The following is a 22,984-nucleotide window of genomic DNA, read 5'->3' on the forward strand; positions in this document are numbered from 1 at the left end:
ATTCGGTGCAAATAAAATTAGACGAGTTAAAATAACAGAAGACGAAGCAAGAGTTATCTTTCAGAATAGTCGCGCTTCTACGATCGTTCGTGACAATTCGGGCAACATCGTATGGACGGAGGACGTGCATGCTTCTATTACTCGACAGTTGGCTCCGAATGTGTGGGGAACCATGCAAGAACGGAACGATTTGTGTACGTACGTATATACCTAACGTGATATATCCGTGCAACACGTACACATAGAAACGAGCAAATTTTTCTCCTCGGAAATCTAGTCGTTGAGTCGACGTTAACGTCGGACTCAAAGCTTTTGTGAAATGTCAAGCACCATACATTATGATGGGTTGAATGTGTTCGGGAAAACTGTCAGATTAATCGCAAAGGATAGAGCACCGTTCGAAAGCAGAGGCAAACCAGTGAGAGGAATAGCACGAACGGGAAAAAGTGGGAGTGAAAGTGGAAAAATTCACTTTTTCGAAATTATAAGGGGAACAAAGGTACGTTCCTAGTGATACGTGAGACTGCTAATGTTTCACGGAAACGATGGAGCCTGAGGAACCTCTGTTACAAGGTATCCTGCTGTTACCACCGCAGGGAATGTTAGGACAGCTCAAGGTTGGTTAACATTAGCATGGATAAACGTGTATTTCGAATTATAGTGATCCATTTGGCGAATAGATTCTTTCTATAATTTTATTTATTCTAATCTTTTAATAAGTAAACATATTGATTGATTCAACTATTTGTTATTAATGATCGTAATGAAGAAATAACCTATAAAGTTTAGATGATAATATTCCAAATATTTCAATAACGCTAAATCGAGCTTGATACACGTCATTCTTGATTTTATATGACTTTCGAAATACATAAAATCTATATTTTTCTTTTTCAAATTTTGAAATTAAAACATTAATATTGAAAGGCAATCGTATTATTTATATTTTTTACAGAAATCTTGGCATAAAAGATTTTGTCAGCTGTTTAGGACAAGCAACTATGGAATCAAACGTGTTGAAATATATGATAATCAAGAAGAAGCTATAATGCAATCACATGCTCCTCGTATCATCACATTAGATGCATGCATCAAAATTGCACCTAGTAACCAGTCACATGTATTTACTGTAAGTAAATATTTAACAAAAGATTTAACAAACAATATGAAATGTCTATTTATTTTTGTGTTTATATGTAGGTTGTGACTAAGTCAGGCATTCATTATTTTGGATGTTATTCTGAATCTGATATGACTCATTGGATTACTGCATTTCAATTAGTAGCATTTAAAGATAGTGTGTCTAATCAGACAATAGAAGAAAATAATGATCTATATTGTACCAGTGGAGAAGGAGTATTTTCTGTTAAAGTTGTAGAAACAGATGCATCTAAACGATGTGGTTTAGAAACTAGAAACTATACACTTATAGTAGCTGCAGTTGATATTAAATTAATGGATGGAGATGTAGTTCTATTCACTTGGCCATATCGATATATTAGGAGATATGGTTACAAGGATGGAAAATTCATTTTTGAAGCAGGAAGAAAATGTGAATCTGGAGAAGGTTCTTTTCGCTTGGAACATAGCAGTCAACAAGAAATTTTTCGTTGTATGTATTCCAAAATGAGATCAATGAAAAAATTAATGAATGAGGAAAGTAATCCAAATATTGAATGCAATGATGCTCAATATCATGCAGCTTTATCAATGGAAGCTGGATCAAGAGCAGCATTACCTCCTTCTCCAAATAGTTCTGCTAATTTAATCGATATTGATTTTTCACCTCAAAACTCTCAAAAACAATCGAGTTCTTCATCTAATTTAGATACTAGTTTATCTTCGAAACCTTCTTTGCCTATTATTAAACCAAAACCCGCGAAACCTCCGCGAAAATATGTTTTTACAGGTATATTGGATAAGAGAAATGTAGATCTTGAATCATCAGATTTACCTACGTGCGGAGAATACAAAGCGTTAAATCGAGATAATTCACCAGAGATGTCTCAAAAAACAATAGGAAGTTCCATATTAGATGATGAAGAGAGACATCCTTATGATTTGGTAGAAGTGAGAAATGATGCATGGAAAACACATGGTATTGATAATATACATCATACAGAGAGATCAAATTCGTCACATAGTGACAAAGACAAAGAGAATGAAGATGATTTCCAATATGAAACAATGATGCCTATGATTACATCCCAAAGCTCATCAAAAAGTAAATCTAATATTACAGAGAATTCAGTAACGAATAATCCAATATCGCCGATCAATCATATTCCTAATAATGAATCTGATTATGATAAACTAGAACATTTTGGTTCTGCAAATTCTAAAATTAATCAAAAAAGTTCATACAAATTTGGAAATTTTAACAATGCATCTCAAAATTCATATTCTACTGCTTCTTTAAATAATACTGTAACTGATACAAATGCTATATGGTCTAATTATGATATTGTTGAAGATATGTCTGCTGTTAGATTGGCAGATGATAGTCACCTTGGATATGGTGTCATTAGAAAGAAAACAAATCATTCTGAATCTGCATCTACTAGCAGTAATATGGGTCCAAAGCATAAAGTGTTTAATAATAGTGAATATGCAATTGTATCAAAACCAAAAAGGGTATAAAAAATTTAAAATAACTTCATTTGATAGTGATTTAAGAACATTATATAAATTACTTCTATTCCAGAAGTTTTTAACTTTCAAAAATGATAAAAAAATACTAGTCTAATATGACTAGGGTAAGTCCGTTTTTATAGTGCTAATAAAAAATTAAATGCTTATATTTTACAACTTTATTACAGAAATGAAATAACATTTATTCTGTACAGATTATTTTAAGAAACACTAGTCTTTTTAATCACTGTCAATTGTAATAGAAATAATTATTTTTAAAGATAAAATAATTTTATACATATACATTGATAATTTTTAATAAAATATATTAATAAATATTAAAAACATTAGTAAAATAAGATAAAATTATTAAGATTCAATATTGGATTATGAAAATATTAAAATAATTACAATGAAAAAATATATCAGGTGCCTTATATCATTAAATATAATAAATAAAATTATTAAAAATTATAGCTTAATGATAAAATGAAACAAAATTTAAATGTACATGTCATTCCAACATCTGGTGTACTTAGACATCTTTAATATTATTATTATAATGAATTATTCATAGTTTTTTATCAATACTGTTACAAGCTCAACAGAAGTTGTGCCTTTAGAAATATTTAAAATAAACAATGGATAGTTTTTAAATGTAGAATTTAGATATGCATGATAAGAAAAAAACATTAAGTCATTCCTTTTTTTCAATATTATATATTTTATATTTATATATATATAAATATATGTACTATATATATATACACATTTATAAAAGATTTAATTATATTACGTATATTTCATCATTAAAAAAGACATTTTTTATAAAAGATATATTATCTACATGTACATATTAACATATTAATATATTGATACAAATATCAATATATTGTAATTCCAAAACTTGCCATATAATTTCTCCATGTGCCAAGATCTGTCATTTTTATGAATTAAATTTTTATTGATATTAAAATTACATAATATTTAACTTGTTTTTATAATAAAATTATATTTACATTTAATATATTGAATAAAGAGGCAAGTCTCATGGAATTTATATAAGATCTTAAAAATTTATTCAAGAATATATATTTTTTACTAAATTGTACATATTAGAACTACATGTAATACATGGTACAATAGAAACAATTTTGTTTCTTCTAATGATTATAATTTGAAGGATCAAAAAACATTTAAATCTTTCAATGTTAACCAAACTTTGGATATTTTTTTACATATATAATTGTAAGATTAACATAATATAAAAAAATACATATAGTCAACAATAAATTTAGAAGTACACAAACACTGAAACATTTTTTTACCTTTATCTTATTAAAATATTAAAATAAAAATTTTTTTTTTTAAAGAATCTTTATTCTAATTCCTTCGAAGATGTAACCTTTTCATTTTTATTATCTATATCTTTTTGTTCTTCAATTAAACGTTGTTCTCTTTCTTTATTATGTTGTATTAAATCAGATTCTGCTTTGGCAACCACCTCGATATATCCATCAACATCATTTAGCACTTTTCGAACTGTTTCTCCTTTTGCCGCCAATAACCTTTCAATATTTCGCTTATTTTTTAATTCCTCAAACCATCCGAGATTGTCAGCAATTAAATGATTATTTTTACAACCATCACAACGAATTATAACTACTCCTTTTTCGTAAGCTAATTTCGATATAATTTTTCCATTTCGAAAATTACACTTTTTACATGTAAACATCACTTTGATTTTAGCTTCAATTTTACCGAGCACTTTTTTGTTGGCATCTTCGTTAACTTCTTCTTTTTCTTTTTCTAGTGATTCAGAAAGATTAGTTTTCGTTCGAATAAAAATTGAATCACGTAAATTTTCAATATTAAATTTTCCTTTTCGAATCAATGCGATCTGATGTAAATTTGTAAATTCTCTCGTAAATGTCAGTTGTATCCCGCATCGAATTATTTGGCGCAATGAAAACATAATGTCCTTTCTCTTCTTTTATTCTTCTTCAATTATATTATTGGCAATTGAAAATATTTTATTTATTTTATATATTTTTAAATTATAATAATATCAATAACAATTTTTTATCATATGAATCATATTACTTATTATTTTTCTCATTCACGTGTACCATTGCATCGAACTACAGTAAAAGGCAAATTCACATGTATGTGTAGTTCTCATTGGTCATTTTCAATATTATATAATTTCGCATTAATAAATTTAACATGCAATAAAAAAGAAAATTTGATTTTTTTGAAAATTAATATTTTATTTTGATGAAAATTCACTCTATACATTATTTTTTATACTACATTTAAAAATCGATTCTCCAGAAATACATTAGTTATTTAACAAGTATGAAAAAGCCTAAATTATAGTATATGGTAAATACAAATGATAGAAAATGAATTACTAAATATATTTTTTCTCCTATTTTTTTTTTTTTTAAATAAATTATATTGAGGATTCCTTATATTGAGGATAACAAGGAAAAGTTCATTTTTTAAATGACTAATATTATTGGAATTATTAGTTTTGATCTTATACTAGTTTCTTAGCTTCAAAAAAACTTTTCAAATGTCTCATTTGCCATGTACCCATAATCAATACAATCACAGTTTGTATTAGAGACCACCAAAATACACGGCGATGTGTACTTTCAGATGTTTGCCTGAAACGTTCTTCTCGATACTGTGAACAAAACAATATAAAATTATAATCCAAATTTATAACAAAACAATGAAAAAATAAATAAATGAGATACCCTCTGATAATTTTGTTCCTTTGTTATTTGTTCCACTTGATCAAGAAGTTGATGTATCCTCAATTGTAGCTCAGTAAATTTTTCTTTGTGAGCTGTATTGGAATAATCAATAGCATGTTCACCAACTTGAATGTCCAAATGCACTCTCTATATAATGTAATAAACTCAATTACATTAAACAATATAAACAATTATTGCTTTACATTATTAGAATAAAAATCGTACTAATTGAGCACCACTGAACCAGGAACTAGTGTTAGAATATAAGCAAATTATATGCTCTCCAGGCATGAAAGAAGTAAAAGAAAATCTTCCTTCTGAACTATACACTCTGGAAAGAATCGTTTTATCATCTGGATCGCGAACTTGCACGTGCATTCCCATTCCCGGGCTGCTCGGGGCGAATCCACCGGTTCTTGGATCATATAATTCAACTTTGTAATTTACTATATAAAGAAAAATAAAAATTTTTAATGAAAGTCATACCATTGACACGTAATTGATATTATTTTTTGTTAATAAATATATTTAACATACCTAAAACAGTCGTTTCATCTGGAATATCTTCCATGAAACACTTTCGTTCAGTTTCAGCAATATGAAAATAGAGTCCTGTACCATATTCGAGAATACACAATAATACTAGAAATATACCGTATTTTAACATGATTTTTTATGAGCAGTGTTTTTAATAGCACAACAAAACTTAAATTACGAAAGAAATTCTAGGTGAAACCAAATAGGACACACGTCACCTTCGAAAACAACAGTGAAGTTCACGTACGCGGCGCTACTGCGCGTTATCGATATTGACTCTTTCGATAATCGAAAACTAAAAGATTTAGTAAAATAAAAAACAAAAAATGGACGTTACGTTATTAGCTTTTTTCGCTGTTTTCATCATTGCATTGATTCTCATTTGTACAGTGTTTTTAAGACAAAAATCCGGTACGTTTTCATCCATGCAAAACTTTTTTTGTTATTATTAAAATCTCTTTCCTCACAATTAAATATATTCCTAACCTTTAATTTTGTTATGGAACAGATGTGTTAATTTTCATAAATATTGAATATACATTTAATTGTATGTACATTTTATAAAATGTACAATTAAAATAAAATATACAAATTTAATTAATTATTACGTCTTTATATTTAATATTGAGACAAAACATAAAAATTTGTTATTTCGATGTTATAGCTGCACGAAAAAAACAAACGAATGTAGAAAGAGTTGCACAAGGTAGACCAATAAGACGAGCAGCAGGTCAAAGAAATGCTAGACGTCGTATGCAAGCAACTTCTAGTCAACAAATTGAAGAAGATGATAATGGATCTGGAAATGAAGCAAATGATGAGGCAGATGAAAAACCATCCACTCCTGATTTCAAAATGGGTGCAAAAAAGAGAGCAAAATTAGCAGCTAAATCAGAAAAGAAAGCTCAAAGAGAAGCTGCTGAAAGAGAAAGAGAAGAGCGTAAAAAAAGAGAACAACTTCTCCAAGAAGAAAGAGATAAACAATATGAAAAGGAACGAGCAGAAGAATTAAAACAAGAAGAAGCAGAAAGAAAAGCCAGAGAGGAAAAAGAAAAAAGAGAATATGAAGAATATTTGAAAATGAAAGAAGCATTTAGTGTAGAAGAAGAAGGATATGATCAGGAGATCAAAGAAGATGAAGAAAATCTGTTAGAGCAATTTCTTCAATATATTAAACAAAACAAAGTGGTGGTTCTTGAAGATTTGGCTGCATACTTTAGTTTAAAAACAGCAAGTGTAATAGAAAGGATTCAAGAACTTCAAGCAACTGGAAGTTTAACTGGAGTTATTGATGACAGAGGAAAATTTATTTATATTTCTCAGGAAGAACTTGAAGCTGTAGCAAAGTTTGTCAGACAACGTGGTAGAATTAGTATTACTGAATTAGCTGAAAATTCAAACCGCTTGATTAATCTAAATCCAGGAAAACAAAGTATGGTGGAAGCTAGATGAATTATATTATATGATTTTATGTTATAGGAACCTAATATGAGAATATTTTAATAAATTTATATTTTAAATTTATTTTACATATAAAAAACAAAATTTTTATATACAAAAGCAAAATTTTATTTATATCTTATAAATTTTATATTTTATTTAATTGTAAATAATATCTTTTTAAAATATAAGTCTTATTATCTTTACAATTTTTGTGATAAATTAATAATAAGATGATAATAAATGAAAATAAATTTAATATATAATGCATTTTTTGCCATGTCTCAAGAGCATTAAAATTTTCTTTCTCTTTAATATTTTATCATTATTTTCAACAATTCGGCCCAAAATAACAATGCAACGTTAATAATTTGATTTAAACAATTAATTATTACATTATAGTTCACACAGTATAGAAAACATATTACACAGTATAGAAAACAGAAATGATAAAAATATGTTCAATTTACAGTCAATCAAAATTACAATCAAAATTCAGTTATATTCATAATTACATGTAAAACAAGTAAAACAAAGAGAGCAAATAATGAGAAAAGGATAAAGATAGACTAAAATTATTGATATCAGCGCCATCTTCAGAGTGCCGCAAATGAAACACAAAAAAAAGGATAGAAAATAATAAGAAAAGGATAGATAGAGAAGAATTGACTATCAACGCCATCTCTTGAATATCAAAGAAATCTTTTCAAGAAAATATTTTTCTGAAATCATTCAAGAGATGGCGCTAATCGCAAGTTCTTATTCTACTTTATCTTTCTTTAAAGAAGTGTTTTTGATATCCAAGAGATGGCGCCAACAGTTAATTCTTTCCCTATCTCTATCCTTTTTCCAATATTTTCTATCCTTTTTTTTTTTGTTTCATTTACGGCACTCTGAAGATGGCGCTGATTTCAATATTTTTATACTATCTTTGTCCTTCTTCCACTATTTGCTTTCTTTGTTTATCTTCAATTTATAAAATTTATATATTCATGCGACAGTTTCGATATTTGATTAATTTTATAATCTCTTACGTAATTAAAAATCAATAAATTTCACTCGATGCATCTTATATGTACCTATTTTCGTTATAAACGTATATATTTATATTTTTATATATTATAAAAAATATATATATGTTAACATATATTTATAATATCATAAATTGATATTATTTTTATCGTTATAATAAAAAATATGAGTGAAATTTTTAATTTATCAATAATTCAATTCACAAATAAATTTATCTGATATTAGTAACAATTAAAATATCGATAAATATAATTTACAAGTATAACGTTTGAAAATATTAATGAAAAAATGTACGAAAAAAAATTATTTTTAAAAATTTCACAAATTTATGTAATTGAATATAATTCCTTATTACTTATTATTCTAAATCGTTAAAAATATATTATTCAAGATCGGTATTTCAAAACATATAGATATAAAGTTTCATTAATTGTTTTGTTTATCCTATATCTGGCCGATGTTAATCGTCATCGGCATCGATATAAAAGATAGATAAAATAGAACATTAGAAAATATTTTTTGATGATTCATCGATTTCTCCTCGAAAAAAATCTATCGAAACGAAATTATTCCACCGAGATTATAATTTTTCGCAATAACAAAAACAATGCACAAATCGATACGTAAAAACGTATCATGTCGAACATCGGATTAAAGTAAAGAAATTAAACTAAAACTTTCCAAGCATTTTTTCACTGATATTTTTTATCGAGAGTTTCGGTGGTTTTAAAACAACCATCTGATGAAATCAAGAATTGATGTTGCATCAGATTCTAGTTTGCACGTAGATGCAAGTTAAGTATGTTATTCCTGAATGAATAATATATCGTTGAAATATGGGTGTTGGCGATGATTTTGCCGCTTAAATTCTACATTTAATGATCTATTTTACATAGAATAAAAAAATATATTCCATAATTAATTCTAAAATTATGAAGAACTGGAACCGATTTTCACGAAACCGATTTCCATCTTCTAAAAGGAAAAAAACAAAATCGATGCACAGATTGATTTATGAAATAGACGAGTGACGACACTTTACGACCATTAAGTGTCCCATTTTTCAGCCTAAAGTTAGTTCAGCAGCTCCCGAAAAATTTTCTACGTTCAAGAAGAACGTGCAGTTTGTTTTATGCGTATATACACTAAATTTCTAGAATAAAATTTTATTCTCCAAAAAAAAATCCAAAAGAGAATTACAATTATTTATCAAATTTTTTTATATCGCGTATAACGCAAAAAAAAGAAAAAAGAATCATTCCTACAAAATTCTAATATTTCTTTTTATTAAAAAACTGCTGCACTTTCAACTACATAATTGAAACACACTTTCGCATAATTGAAAAATATTTACCGGAACGAGATTTTCCAGTATGAATAATGAAAACCCGATCCTTGTTAACTTATGCACATTGCTTATAATAATTAATCAAAATCGATCGATTTCGAAATCGATTTAGAAAACAATTCTACCGTTTACGATTTGATGAATCGATCAACAACCCCCTCCACTCGATATCGATGTTTGCGAAGCGAAGAAGGGGGCACGCCGGAGACTATGTAAGCGGCCACGGAATCGCAAGAGGACCTGTAGTCGTCTTCTCGAGGACATCGCGTCCACGTCTATGATCTGAAGAAAATAAATTGTTCGTCCGATCAGGGATTAGGGAAAAGAAGGAAAAAGTGAAATTGGGTTGGAAATTGATTCGAAGGAAGTTCGAATTAGAAAACACAACCGTGATAATAATTTTCCAGTAATCAAAGAACACTTATGTGTCGATGAGGTGCAAGATTTTGGATTGTCAAGGAAATTCCCCAACATTCTTACCCAGTGTTAGGTAAGCATAGAATCAGAGTGAGAACAGGTTTTTTACACCTCGATCTTCTAGCGTCACAATTCTTGCTTTTAAATTGCGCAGAACATTTATTTGTGTCGCATCTATGATGATAATGGAATACACACGGAGGATTGTTGAAAAAAAAAAAAAAAATCTCGAAACCTGTTTGCATTCTTTTTTTTATTATTACGATAAATTTTTTTATTACGATATTTCCTCTTTGTAAGAAAAATATTTAAAGAATTTTAATAAATTAATAAATTATGTATGTATATATATATATAATAATAGTTTAAGGAATTTTTGAAAATGTCAGAATATTATTAATGACTTTTATTTTTATTTTTCAGGCTCGCTAAAAATCTTCGAACTCGCAAAGGGAGTCGACGTGGTAACGCTGGAAATCGTCTAGAATTGTTGGTTCTGGTTCATTTGCATCACGTGCCATAAAGTGAGTATTTTTTATATAAGAGAAGAAAAAAAAATAATACGATAATTAATATAAATCAATGTTATTCAGATAAAAAAAGAGATCAGTGAATCTGATAGTGTCAGAAATTAAAGTGAAAGTGCTGCCGTATCGGTTTTGATTGGCTTAAAATCGACAGAAAAGCTAGAAGTAGAAGGAAGATCGAACAATTTTCATTTAGAAAAGGGAAACGAAAAAGAGGTTCAAAAATGGTTCACACCGATATTCTCATCAAAGGGCCTTACGAAGATACGAGGTATGCTGGAAATTTTTTTTAATATAAATATCCTAAATATTTCTAAATATTTTAATCCTTTGCTCTATAAAAATCTATACCCGATGACAGCAATATTATTCTTCCTTACTTTTGAACCATCTCTAAGACACTTTGTGTACTTAAAATAAATCAAAACGAGAAAAGATAAAATTAGAATTGACTCAGAATAAATAATTATAGCGCAAAGAGTTAAACTTCTTGATATTCTATATTTATATAATATATATAATAAACGTTCTTCTTCTTCTTCTTCTTCTTCTTTTTTTTTTTTTAATTTTATATGCGTAGAAAGAACAAAAATGCATCGTCAGCACACCAGCAACAGCGACCTCAACAATCGGAGAACAAGAATGACAAGTATGGCTCTTGGGGTCCAGTGTATAAGAACAAACAAAATTTCATCGACATGCATATTTGCTGATTACTGATAATGAGGTATAAATTGAAAGATCGTATTGAGGATAATGAATAACTACGAATAAAAAAAAGTTTTATATACATTTCTCGCATCACTTTATCACTTTGATTTCGACACCAAAGATTTTTACTCTTTGTTAAAATTTGATAATTAGTAACAATAAAAATGAATAGAAGTAATTAGAAGCAATCAAAACGCTTGAGATTGATTATTCTTTAACCGATTGTTCAAAACAATTTCCATTGAAGAGGGAAAAAATGAATCTAATAATCTCTGAAAAACGAACGGACTAAAAAAAAAACTGTATCGCACCAGTTCCGCCGGATACGCGACTCACGAGAAGACAAAGAACTCGAAAGAAAATTAGATTAGGAATCTAAGAATACAAATACATCGAATTCATACAAATTCTCATTCATTTCTCATCGAATTAATTAAATTTAATTAAACAAAATTCTTCTTCAAGTGAATTCTTCCGTCAGACTACAATTTGCAATTCAATCTTCTTTATTCCAGATTCGTTTCGAATACGTGAAGAGAAATCTTCTTTAAAAAAATTACGTAGAATATGCAAGAAAGAGGATATCAAAAGATTCAAATATTATTTAAAGTTAAATCTTTAAATAAGATAAACATCTTCAAAAATTCATCTTCATCAAAATTAAAGATCAAACGACCAACATTCTCTACGATTCTCTACAATCTTCGTTTATTTCGATCCCACTCTTTTTAATCAACTCTTCGAATAATAAAACAGACTTAAATTTCGTTTGGAAAATCGAAAAGCGGAAATCGATGGAGAAACGGGTGAAATAAGAGTTTGGAGAGAGGAAGATCGATCCCCTCGGTTTCCACCCCGTCGGGTCGAGGAAATAGTAGGGGAAAGGCGGGCTGGTGGGGAAACGAGGAGAGGAAAAAAAAGCTTCTGGACAAACGAGAGAGCTTTGCCGTGGCTCGGATAGAACGGGGGCAACGTGGTGCAGTCGTTGAGAACGCGTCGTCAGGTTCGGTGTTCCTCTGAATGGAGGGTGACGGGGGTGGAACGGTTCGTCGCTCGAGAATTCACGTTCGACCAACCTCTGTCTCGTTCCTAATATATATATATATATATTTATAATAATAATTAAACACGTTTAAACACTTTCGTCCTTCCGACGAAATCGTGGCAATTTTTTTTCTTCAATCAACGCGATTAAAGGGATTCGATTAGAGTGAAGAAGGAGGAGGAGGAGGAGGAGGAAGAAGGAAAGTGGCGTTGCTCCGTGGAACGCGAGAGATAACCCGAGAGTCGACGTCCCGACGCTGCTGCTATTTCGAGGCTGAAACACACCGGTAAGCTTTTGTGTCTCACCGTCGACCGGTCTCTTTTTCGTTGGCGGATTTGAGGTGCATAACTGGCGAGCTTCCGCGCGACACGTTCGATACGGCGGCTGGAAAAAAGGGGAATGCGTTGAAGGGTCCTTTTTTCGAGATTCCAAGCTGGACCGCGTTCTCGACGTGCCTCCAAAAAGAGACCGTCCTCCTCTCGCTGGCTAAAATCGTTCGTCCTTCCAAGGGGAAATCCGGCCCCCGTCCGATCTTTTTTATCGTCTGAATCACGCGTAACAGATAATCTCGATGGGATCTCTGTTCCTGTTGTGCGTTAACTAGTTGTTAAACATCAAAGACATACGATCGACCCGTTTGTTTTCATTCAAAGCACGACTGCAAGATTCTATTCTCGGATTATCGTATCTCGACCGAGCTTCGATCAAGCTTCAAAATCAGCTGACAAGTTTTCATTCGTCCCGTGACTCCATTATTTTCTATCTTGGAGGAAATTTCTGGGATTTATTCGTTCGTGTCTTTTATTGGAAATTAGAAAAAAAAAAAGAAATCCTGTTATCCATATTTAGCTTCATGGAAAAACTAACGAGGAGTTCTTCTTGTGAGTTCCACTTAATACGAGTTTTCATTTTTTCTTTTTCCTTCGCGCACGAGGAGAATTCTTTCACGCGTTTTGTAACACGCGAACGTTGATATCGTGATTGGAGGGCCTCGAGGGAGAGCGTGGAGAGCGGAAATAGAGCTTCCTCTACGACGCGATGATATCCCCCCCGTTGGAACAAAGTCCCTTTTGCGTGGCGAAGGGCGGCCGCCACGTCTGAATCCTTCCCCCCCTTCTGTTCTGTCGATGCTAATGCTCGTTGCATCCGTAGGTACAACGGCATCGGGGTGCTATTTTTGTCGGCTGCCTACAGTTACTAGTAGGCACCCTCTTGCGAGCAGCCGGGACTCGCGCCTCGATACCCTCGATTCTCGGCGCGGGCGCGTGCCAACGCTCGTTCATCCGGGTCATTAGACGTCTCCTCTCTCTCTCTGTCTGCCTTCTTCTGGGGAGATATGATGACGGCCGAGTCGAATATGAATTGAGAAGTGTCGCGAGGAAGAAAAGTCACGAAGAGAAATCCGGCAATGCTTTCCTCTCGAGGAAGAATTATTCTTAGAATTTAAGAGGATCTAAGAAATATTGCGAAGGGATATTGATTCAAATATTCCTCTTTTGAATCGAAAGTCCAAGCGTTCGAGTAAGCGTTTTTATTTTAAAGATGGAAGAAAAATGGAATAAATATTTTTGCATACTTTTAAAAGACCCTTTATCGATCAATTTAACAAGCTAGAAACGTAGACAAGTCAGATTGCCCTCCGCGGTGATTGGTGTAAGTAGGTTTGACAATTTCATAGACTGAGGCGCACGTGTTCGTCATCGTGCAGGCGCGCGTGCCCCGCATTAAGCGTCTAGCACATAGACGAGTCTCGAAAATAAAGGGTCGAGGGAACGCATCAAGTGAAAAAGAATCGACGAAAAACCTACGAAGGAACATCTGAAAATGGGGGAGATATCTGAACCGGCGTTCCATCTATATTTGTTCCTCGAAAACAGGATGGAATATTGAATAAATATTTCGTACAATAATAAATGGATCCTAATCGAACCGATTTCAACCGATCTCCTCGCGAATTCCTCGTCAGGCAAAAAATAAAACTCGTTTTAAAGCGGAACGAGGAAGATCCGATCGAGCCGATTTACACCAGCGATTTATCCCGTTCTATATTTGCTCCTCGAATGGAATGGAAGTCGATCGAAGATCGAAGACAACTCGATTTATCCCGGTGAGAAATTCGATCTTGGAGTTGGGAAAGGCTAAATATAACCAGGAAGTAAGCGTCGGTAGCGATTTACGTGTGTTCTCGTCACCTTGTGGGCCCGGCACGCGCATAAACCACGTGCAAGTAGGGTTAAGCCCCTGACAGAAGTTCCGACCGCGTTATTGCATTAGCCCCGAGGGCACGTGCGCGCGTGGGTGCGAAGGGCGGAGAATTAGTAAGTGGCGTTGGAGGCGTGAAGGGTGTCGTTGAGGTGCGTGCTCTGCCAAGTTCGTTCAACTCGAGAGGGTCGGGAGAGCAGCAGGCTGAGAGACTCGCCGCCTTGCCTTGCTCGAAAAGCTTGGAAATTTATCTTCGAGAGATTTATAAATCTAAAAAAGAGTCCAAAGAGTCGCTCTTTCGCGAGTATCTCGAGAGTCGTTTCTCCGTGGAAGAGATTTTTTTTCTGGAAAATTTTTTGGAACGATGGTTTTTTTCTTTTTAAAGTAGAGTAGAGTTACGTAACGTTCCACGTTGTTTCGAAATCTTCGTTTATGCAATGCAACGAACGGATGATACGATTCCCAAAGGGGAGGCGAAGTAAACGCGTCTCGTGAGAACTCATTGACAGGATCTGGACGCAAACGATGCATCCTGTCGTTAACGTCGCGCATCAATTACAACAATCGCGTGCGATCGCACGAATTATTTCGTTTCCACCGGGTGTATCATTCCCTCCGGCATTCGTGTTTATACGAATAATGTATCAGACTCGGTTCCCGTATCTTTTTTTCCTCCGGCCAGGAATGGATGACGTTATCGGGGGATCGCTTCCGGTGATTTAATTATAGCAACAAATCCCTATGCGCGCGTATGCCAAAGGTCGTTGGTAAATATGGTGAAGGGAAATATTGTAAAGGGAAGGTTTCTCAAGAATTTCCGCGATTCCTTTTCTTTCTTTTTTTTTTTTTTTTTTTCCTTTTTTTAATTTACTCTTCTCCTTCGACGATCTTACGTGTTTCTTGTAAGAGACGAAACTTCCGACACCGATTCCGTTTCATCCGTGGCGCCGTTGGCAGAACGGGAGCAAAAAGGAACGTGGAAGAAGATGGAGGAAAAGTAAAAAAGAAAAAAAAATCGATGATTTCCTTTCGCCTCGACGCGGAGCGGAAGGAGAGGAAAGAACGCGAACCCAAGTGGTGGGAGAGAGTGTCTCCTAAGAATAGAAAAATTCTTTTTTCTCGTCCCGTCTCCTTCCGTCGCGCAATTGTCGGGGGAGTCACGAAATTGTATACCTGGCGATAGGAAACAATCTCGAGAACTGGTCCACACGATGACTGCGGAGAATCTCTTCCCCCAGACGCCTCAGTGACGTCGGCCTCAGACGGCTCTGATCCTAAATGCAACCGCGTTTAAAAATATCAATTCCTGGAACGGTTCGCAGAAATCGAGCACCGAGATATTTAGTCCTCTCTCTTCCTTTTCTTTGTTCCATGTATACCGCCGCGGAGACCCCCCGCGAACCTAAAGGCGTGGTTACAACCACCGCTCTGTGCTTGGTATATACACGTGCATCCGCTGCCCCGGCGTACAAAGACCGAGAGAGAAATTATGCGCCTTAAATTAGCCGTCAAAAGGGAATAAGCAAGAAAAACTTGTCCTTTTTTTTTTCTCTCGAAGTGATCGATCGATATGTATCTTTCGGTTTACCATCAGAGCACCATTGAGATTATAAATTTTAACGAGGAGGAAAAGAGAAAGAAGGAGATTTTTATATTTAAACAAATTCTCTATATTTCGATTCTGAAGTTTGATTTGAATTCATTTTTTTTTTTCTTACTTATGTGGAAAACCTTCGAGATTTACGGTTCGATATTGTTTGCAATAGAGTCATGTACCGACAGCTGGTACATTCTTAGACATAATGACGGCGGCGTTCGTTCGGTGATCGCATCTTGGAAGAATGACGTCTACCGGTGCGTCGAGACGACGGCGGTCGTTCTACCCGAAATAGATCTCGAATACGAAGACGACTCGTGAATGCATCCACGAGGAAACCGGTTGCTAGGGGAAAAACGAATCATTTCGATACGTTTATTAATGAAGAAAATTCCAAGCCTCTTAAACGCGACTCTTTGCAACGCCGCTGCGCTGCGTGGTAAGATCGAAAGAATCCAGAAACGCAACTCTGAAAAGAAATATTGGCTTCATTCTTGTCTCGGTGATTACAGTGGAAGGAATATTTATTGGAAATGTCGATGATTAAGTGACGTATTTCAAAGACGATTCAATTCGCATAATTACGCGTAATCTTCGATAACGAAATTTTTCTTTGTGGTTTCAGATATTTTTAAATATACAAAACGTGAAACAGGGATCGGCTTGTTTGACTTAAATTCTGGAGGGGTTGCCATTTTTGGTACAAGGACGCGCATGTCGGTCGAAACGGTATAGGAATGAACATATGGGACAACGCATAACATTTGCACGATCATCGAAGTAGACGGAAAAATAAACTAAATCTTTATTATCTCGAGAAATTTCCTAAGTAACCTTTTGAATCATTTGTTTTTCCGGTTTATTTAAATTTATTGTTGTAAAAATACATATTGCATATATATATGCAAAATATTGCCATCATTACGCTCGATAAGCGGATAAGATAATTTTAATTCCAAGAATTTCATTCCAATATGCAAATCGTGCGAACGTTTAATCGAAGTTCTCGCGGATAAAATATGTATGCGCATGATGAAATCCTCGTTTTGGTAATGCAACGCTTACATGCGCCCATATTATATCGAATAACGGTATTAACGAGTTCCTTGCGCGTTATTTATAATTTCCATAAAGTGGATAGTAGGTTTACGATTGACGGGAGTTATATTCAATTTCAATTTCACCGTATGTCATTTATTCACTATCGATAAAAGCGGAAATTATTTTTTAAAACGGCGGCAGCCGGATTCATATTGCGGGAGAACAACTTTTCCTCCCCGTTGGGATTTCATCAAGTTTTTCTTCAACTTGATCGGTAAAGAGGAAAAAAATGGTGGTAGAGTAGCAATATACTTTTGCCAAAAATCCAAAGAAATCCCAACAAACACTATATTTGGCATTCTGAGTCACGATACAGTTGCGCAGCCGCACCGCAAGCTTTGAATTCTACCGCGTAAGTCAATGCACCGCTATTTCGTCTTTTTCCTTCCATCAAATTCTTCGAACTTCTCCGTTTCTATTCTTTATCTACGAGTCTCGAACTTTTGGAAAGTATACTATAAATAACGAACGCATTTTTGACACACTCACGTGAGACAACAAACAAATCGAGTTTATTTATTTTTTTTTTTGTAATTATGTAATTTTTCTTTCAGTTTCTTTCGCGGATGTATTCTAAGGGAAAAGAGTCGTCTGTTTGAAATTCGGCACGATGAGGGCACGAGACTCGATCGTGTACACTCCGGTGTCCCTTGGACCGGACACGGATGACGAGGAAACGTTGGTCAACGCGGAAGTTTACAACAACGGTGAGTTTTATCATTTTTTATTCACGTAAGCATGATAAATCTTAAAGAAACTCGAATAACAAGGTTTAGAAATCACTGTTTTGCGAATTCAATTTTGTACTTCATAGAACGAGTGTTAAGCGCGCCAGTGGAATAAGTTGATATTTTTACCAACGATCGGTAACAAAGCTCCGTATTTTCTAACGAGGCAAGGTTAGTGGCCTCCACGGACATATTAATCAAATCTTAAACGACAAAAGAATTCCCTTATCTTGTCATTGATGTTTAATGTCGCATAACGATGTTTAATAGCGTTTTACGAATTTTTACTGCGTTCCGGTTCAGTTTGCTCTACGGATCAATTGGTAACATTGAATCGTATAATGCGTGTCTTCGAATTTATCGCTAACTCAATAACGAATCCTATGCGAAATGAAAAATGGAGTTAACGTTCGAAAATTGAAGGAAATTGAAGGAAATGGATTAACGAGTTTCGCGGATGTTTGTGCAAATTTATCACAATTTTCATCACAATAATTAAACAAATGGAGCGCGAATGAAAATTTATAATTGATCCTCCGACTTTCAAACTTTTGCGTTTTATTATACAGTTATTTACATTTTACAGAATTTTCCACAAATGCACTATCTAAGTAGTAAGAGAAAACGTAGATTGGACGTAGTAATAAATTATCGCTTCTTCTATCTATTCGTTCGAAATCGCGTCGCATAAAATGTAAGGCAAATTCCAGCGCGTAGAGAACAGAACGCCGCTAACTAGATGGGACATTTTTCCCTTATTAAAATTCCACGGTGACCGAACACGGATATTCCTGACCAAGTCAAGCCGGATGCGATTGGAAATCGAAGCGGAGAGCGAAGACTCCGATCTCTCTGAGTCAGAGCACACCTACACGACTTCCGAATTCGAACTTCGCGGTTGTAATGCACGTAGGATAGGGCGGGGGCGTGGCGCATGTACGCAATATACCCAAGCACAAGCACCGCGTCAGCCTCCGTTTTTGGCAATGATAATACCACTATACTACTCACCTGGCATTGTTTAATCGTCGTCCCTTATCTTTTTCGCGAAACCGATACGCTCGTCGCGCTCAAATATTTGATTATCCGTCCTTATCTTTCTCGAAAAGCGATTCCTCGAAACGAACCGTCAACTCGTTCGTTCTCGAGAAAATTAATTTTCGAAAAATCACCAGAGACTGGCCTTCTTCTTGTTTCCTTTATAATTAATGACAAATTACAGATCGATGGCGTACACTTTCTTTTTGGGAAAAAGGACAGACGAATAATTGTTAGAAATGAAATAGCTCGTTTAATTATTATATCATTGCATCGATATAACGCGGAAGATCAAAAATTGTCGTTTCCCTCGAATGATATCGCGAATCTGATCGCAATCGATGACACACCGGCTATATTTACAGAAAGCTATAATATCAGTAGGCGTATATCTTGATTTATATAAGGGTATTGTTGTTCGCGAATAACGAGAATATGTATCGTTTCGCGGCTGTTCGATAATCGGTATTTGTCCGACGAGCGTTCGATAACAGGAGCGTTTAAACGGAGCGCAGACACGCCAGAAGCCGGTGCACACCCTGAAGAAAGGATCGTCCACGACTATTCAATAACTCCTCGATAACGCATTATCTGTTGGTTGGCGCCGTCTGGCGATCTTATTAATTTTCCCGATCGAGCTATTTATATTATGAAAAATAATAACACGCGTCGTCTACGCGAGGTTGTTACACGGCGAGCAGTTGCATAGGAGGAGGAGGAAGCATAAATCGTCCCCGTGCGAGATGAGAACGGTAAATGACGGAGTTTTTACGATCGATTTCCTGCACGATGGAGAAAGTAACCGCAACCGAGGCGAGGAAATGTCGGTTTAGTTTAATTACACGAGCCGATGCAATATCCAACCAAGTGTGTGCTTTCTCCACGGCCTCTTCCTCCCTTCCTTCAACATTAAAAACGCGTTTATCTCGCGCGTCACGATATTCCCTGGTAATATTAAATCTATTGGGAAGAAGAAGAAGAAGAAGATCCTCCTCGTTTCCCTGACCGTTTCGAATCTGCACCGCATCCGGATGCAGATAAAACTCGGATGCCTTTTACGGATAATCGTAATTAACTCCCTTCTGTTTTTCTCGCTATCGTACATCATTCCACTAGCCTCCTCCATTGAATTCGAGATCGGGAACGCAACACGTTGTCCCATCAGAGAGAGAGAGAGAGAACACTGTCCCCACGAGTCGTTCCGACGTAATTCCCAGCCGGACGCGCTTTCCACATCGAGAATCGTAACCGCTCGTTGCGTAACCGATGTATATAAATCGTATCGCGGTTGAAACGCGTGAAACAGGGCCGCGTTACTCAATGAATCTCTCCGAGAAGCCGAAAACGAGCGTTGCCCATTATACGACTCGCGAGGCTCAGAGCGTACGATTTGAAAAATTTTCCAGAATTTGTAAGGAACATCCATATTATCATAATGGATAAAGTATTATGCGTTCTTACTTTGCGAATATCGGAAGAATAGTCACAGTGCTTCGAAGCGTAAACTGTTTCGAGTTATACATCTTTAAAAGTGATCAAATAGGTCGAGTAAAAGATCGAGCAAAGGGTACGCATTGTTGCCCCAATGAATGCCTCGACGCATGATATGATCCCGTATCTATCATTTTTCCATTCATACGCGCAAACTTTCTCTTTTGATTCTTCGCTCGTCACGATAAGCGTCCAACACGTCGCATTCGCTTCGAGATATCTGGACGATCATCGGGACATATCGCGGCCGGTTTCATGCGGGACACGTAGTAGACGCAATGCCGCGTGTATATATATATATATATATATACGTATCGCGGCCGCATAAAACTGGCGGGGACGTGGCTTTCAGCGCCCTCGTGAGATCCAGGATCTCGAGCACGTAGGATCCTCCGGCGAAAAAACGCCTAGGAGCGGCCTTAGTGCGTGTAGACGGCGAGTGTGCACGCTCCTGGAGAGATGGTAATCGCGTTGAGTGGTGGTTGTCGGTGATGTTGGTCGTCGTGCACCGACGGCCACCGATCGTAACGAGCCGATCCCAAGGGTTTTTCTTCTTTCGTGGGAATATACGCCTTCCACTCGCAGCGTTCAGAAACTGGCAATGGACAGAGAGAGGAGGAGAGAGGTTTTTGTAGAAAATCTCGTGGAGCTTTAGTTCAGAAGATGATGTAGGATTGATTTTTATTGGAGATTGGAGAAGAGCGATTTTCGATCGAATCTGGGGTTAATCGGTGAAAAGGTTTCTCCGTTAATTGGGTCGCTGCGACGAAAATCGTGAAAGTACTGTTTCAAGGCGAGCGATATTTCGTCTCGGAGGAAGGAATGAGAAGATCGTACGCGTGTAATTGCGAGCAGTGTATTAATATAATTTCGAGCGTTTCTTTTTTATTATTGAATTACGTGGAAACAACTTTATTCATTCTCCCCGTCTAATTGAAATCGTTTATTAATTTAATAAAAATAGGAGATTTTCATATATATATATATTGATCATTACGTTTCTTCTTCAAGATAGGGGAGAAAATTTGTTATTTCGTCTTAAGAATAAATATGTTAAATTCCCGCGATTAAAATATTTATACGTCGAGGCGTGTAACAGCAAGGTTGGCTCGATTGTAAAATTTAATTAATCAAGCGAGCAAGTGTAGTATTCCATAATGGAATACCCGGAGGGCGACGTAATTATGTGAAAATTACACATCATTTGGACGGTTAATTCGCGCGAATGGTATTGCGGTCTCTCGATCCTCTCTCGCGTTTTCTACTCGTTACCCTTCGCGAGAGCGGTTGCACCAATCTCGCCCGAGGGAGATCCGGGCCCCGTGTTGTTGCCCAACCTGTGTTGTCGGTGCATTTATCGGGCCCCCCTGCACCGACACCTCGCCCGCCGATAAAACACGGTACACATGTTGTAAAACGTAATCGAAACCGTTATTGTTATAGATCTGACGGCCGATACGAGGGACATTGGAGCAATTTGCTCCAACGGCGGCGTGACACGATCCACCTTGTTTCGTACGTCCGTCCCTTTTTCCCGTGGCCCGATTTTTCACGCGGCGCGCCCTCACGTGTGGCGCGTGTAACGCCGATCGATTTTTTGCCCGATCGATCGAGAAATCGAATGGTGCCGCGAGCTCGTACGCTCGAAATGTGTATACGTGGCGCAGATGTTATCGAGAGAGGCGAAGAGAGAAAAAAAAAATCCGCAATTACGTCGAACGGTTTTCTTATTTAAACGAAGCGAGAGCGAAGGCAGAATAATCGAGGCAGAGAACGAGAGAAACTAGATCACTGGACTAAATGGACTGATAGGTATATATTCGTTTGGAAATTTCAACGTTGCACGGTGTTAATTAATTACGCCTCTCCTATTATCTCCCTCTCCCTCTCTTAATTGCCCCATAATTACTCGAGTTAATTTATGCGAAACGAACTCCCTTTCGCGGGAACTCGTGAGAACCGGCGTGTAAGCGTTGAACTTTCGAGACGCCCCTTTTGTGATCGCGATATTAATCGTGTTATCGTTAAAAATCTGCCTATCGTATAATGATATTTTTAAAATGCTAAAGAATATCTTTATGATAACTTCGAAGAAAGAGATACGATCGAAAGAAGAGCAGTATATTAAGATAAATAAAATAATAATTGTGAGAAGATGCACTCATTTATAATTCTATCTTAAAAATTTTCGCTCTCCAACGCTTGAGACGTTAATATTCAAAGTTAATAATGCACGGAGGATTTATGCAAGAAAGAGAGACCGATCACTTGCGAGAAAGTAAAATCGAATGAGCCATCTAGCGGCAAGCATTCGAAACCGCTCGGCGGAAAGAATCGGACTAGAAAAATATTCGTCAAGTGTTCGTATCTTGTA

At 35.3% G+C, this 22,984-nt stretch overlaps 5 protein-coding genes across 7 annotated transcripts in view; 3 read left to right on the top strand and 2 right to left on the bottom strand.

Annotated features, from left to right (window-relative positions):
• The first annotated feature begins 131 nt into the window (after positions 1–131).
• LOC410622 lies at positions 132–2,883 on the top strand. The gene is made up of 3 exons (XM_394099.7): positions 132–617; positions 956–1,129; positions 1,201–2,883. The coding sequence occupies exons 1-3, from the start codon at positions 546–548 to the stop codon at positions 2,638–2,640; spliced, it is 1,686 nt and encodes a 561-aa protein (XP_394099.4). The 5' UTR covers positions 132–545; the 3' UTR covers positions 2,641–2,883.
• A 601-nt stretch (positions 2,884–3,484) lies between these two features.
• On the bottom strand, positions 3,485–4,781 carry LOC102654261 (uncharacterized protein C24H6.02c). Its single transcript, XM_006561016.3, has one exon. The coding sequence runs from the start codon at positions 4,604–4,606 to the stop codon at positions 4,010–4,012; it is 597 nt and encodes a 198-aa protein (XP_006561079.1). The 5' UTR covers positions 4,607–4,781; the 3' UTR covers positions 3,485–4,009.
• A 281-nt stretch (positions 4,782–5,062) lies between these two features.
• Positions 5,063–6,201, bottom strand: LOC412554 (transmembrane emp24 domain-containing protein eca). The gene is made up of 4 exons (XM_396009.7): positions 5,934–6,201; positions 5,622–5,842; positions 5,397–5,543; positions 5,063–5,323 (listed from the first exon to the last, which is right to left on the bottom strand). The coding sequence occupies exons 1-4, from the start codon at positions 6,061–6,063 to the stop codon at positions 5,174–5,176; spliced, it is 648 nt and encodes a 215-aa protein (XP_396009.2). The 5' UTR covers positions 6,064–6,201; the 3' UTR covers positions 5,063–5,173.
• On the top strand, positions 6,097–7,411 carry LOC552123 (DDRGK domain-containing protein 1). The gene is made up of 2 exons (XM_624503.6): positions 6,097–6,344; positions 6,598–7,411. The coding sequence occupies exons 1-2, from the start codon at positions 6,260–6,262 to the stop codon at positions 7,383–7,385; spliced, it is 873 nt and encodes a 290-aa protein (XP_624506.1). The 5' UTR covers positions 6,097–6,259; the 3' UTR covers positions 7,386–7,411.
• A 2,561-nt stretch (positions 7,412–9,972) lies between these two features.
• Positions 9,973–22,984, top strand: part of LOC411569 (protein TANC2) — a 47,264-nt gene continuing 34,252 nt past the window's right edge. The window contains exons 1-5 of one of the 3 annotated variants that reach the window (XR_001705692.2): positions 9,973–10,243; positions 10,594–10,694; positions 10,764–10,968; positions 11,278–12,739; positions 13,606–13,620. Coding sequence is in view for 2 of the 3 variants with exons in the window: in XM_026445540.1 (XP_026301325.1) it covers positions 17,964–18,060 (97 nt within the window). In the remaining variant the exon portion in view is untranslated. Of the gene's footprint in view, positions 10,244–10,593; positions 10,695–10,763; positions 10,969–11,277; positions 12,740–13,605; positions 13,621–17,908; positions 18,061–22,984 lie in introns of those variants that run through there. The other 2 variants (XM_026445540.1, XM_006561019.3) reach the window with 2 other exon arrangements.

This window comes from Apis mellifera, linkage group LG15, assembly GCF_003254395.2.
Source record: "Apis mellifera strain DH4 linkage group LG15, Amel_HAv3.1, whole genome shotgun sequence".
In the NCBI taxonomy this organism is placed as follows: domain Eukaryota; kingdom Metazoa; phylum Arthropoda; class Insecta; order Hymenoptera; family Apidae; genus Apis; species Apis mellifera.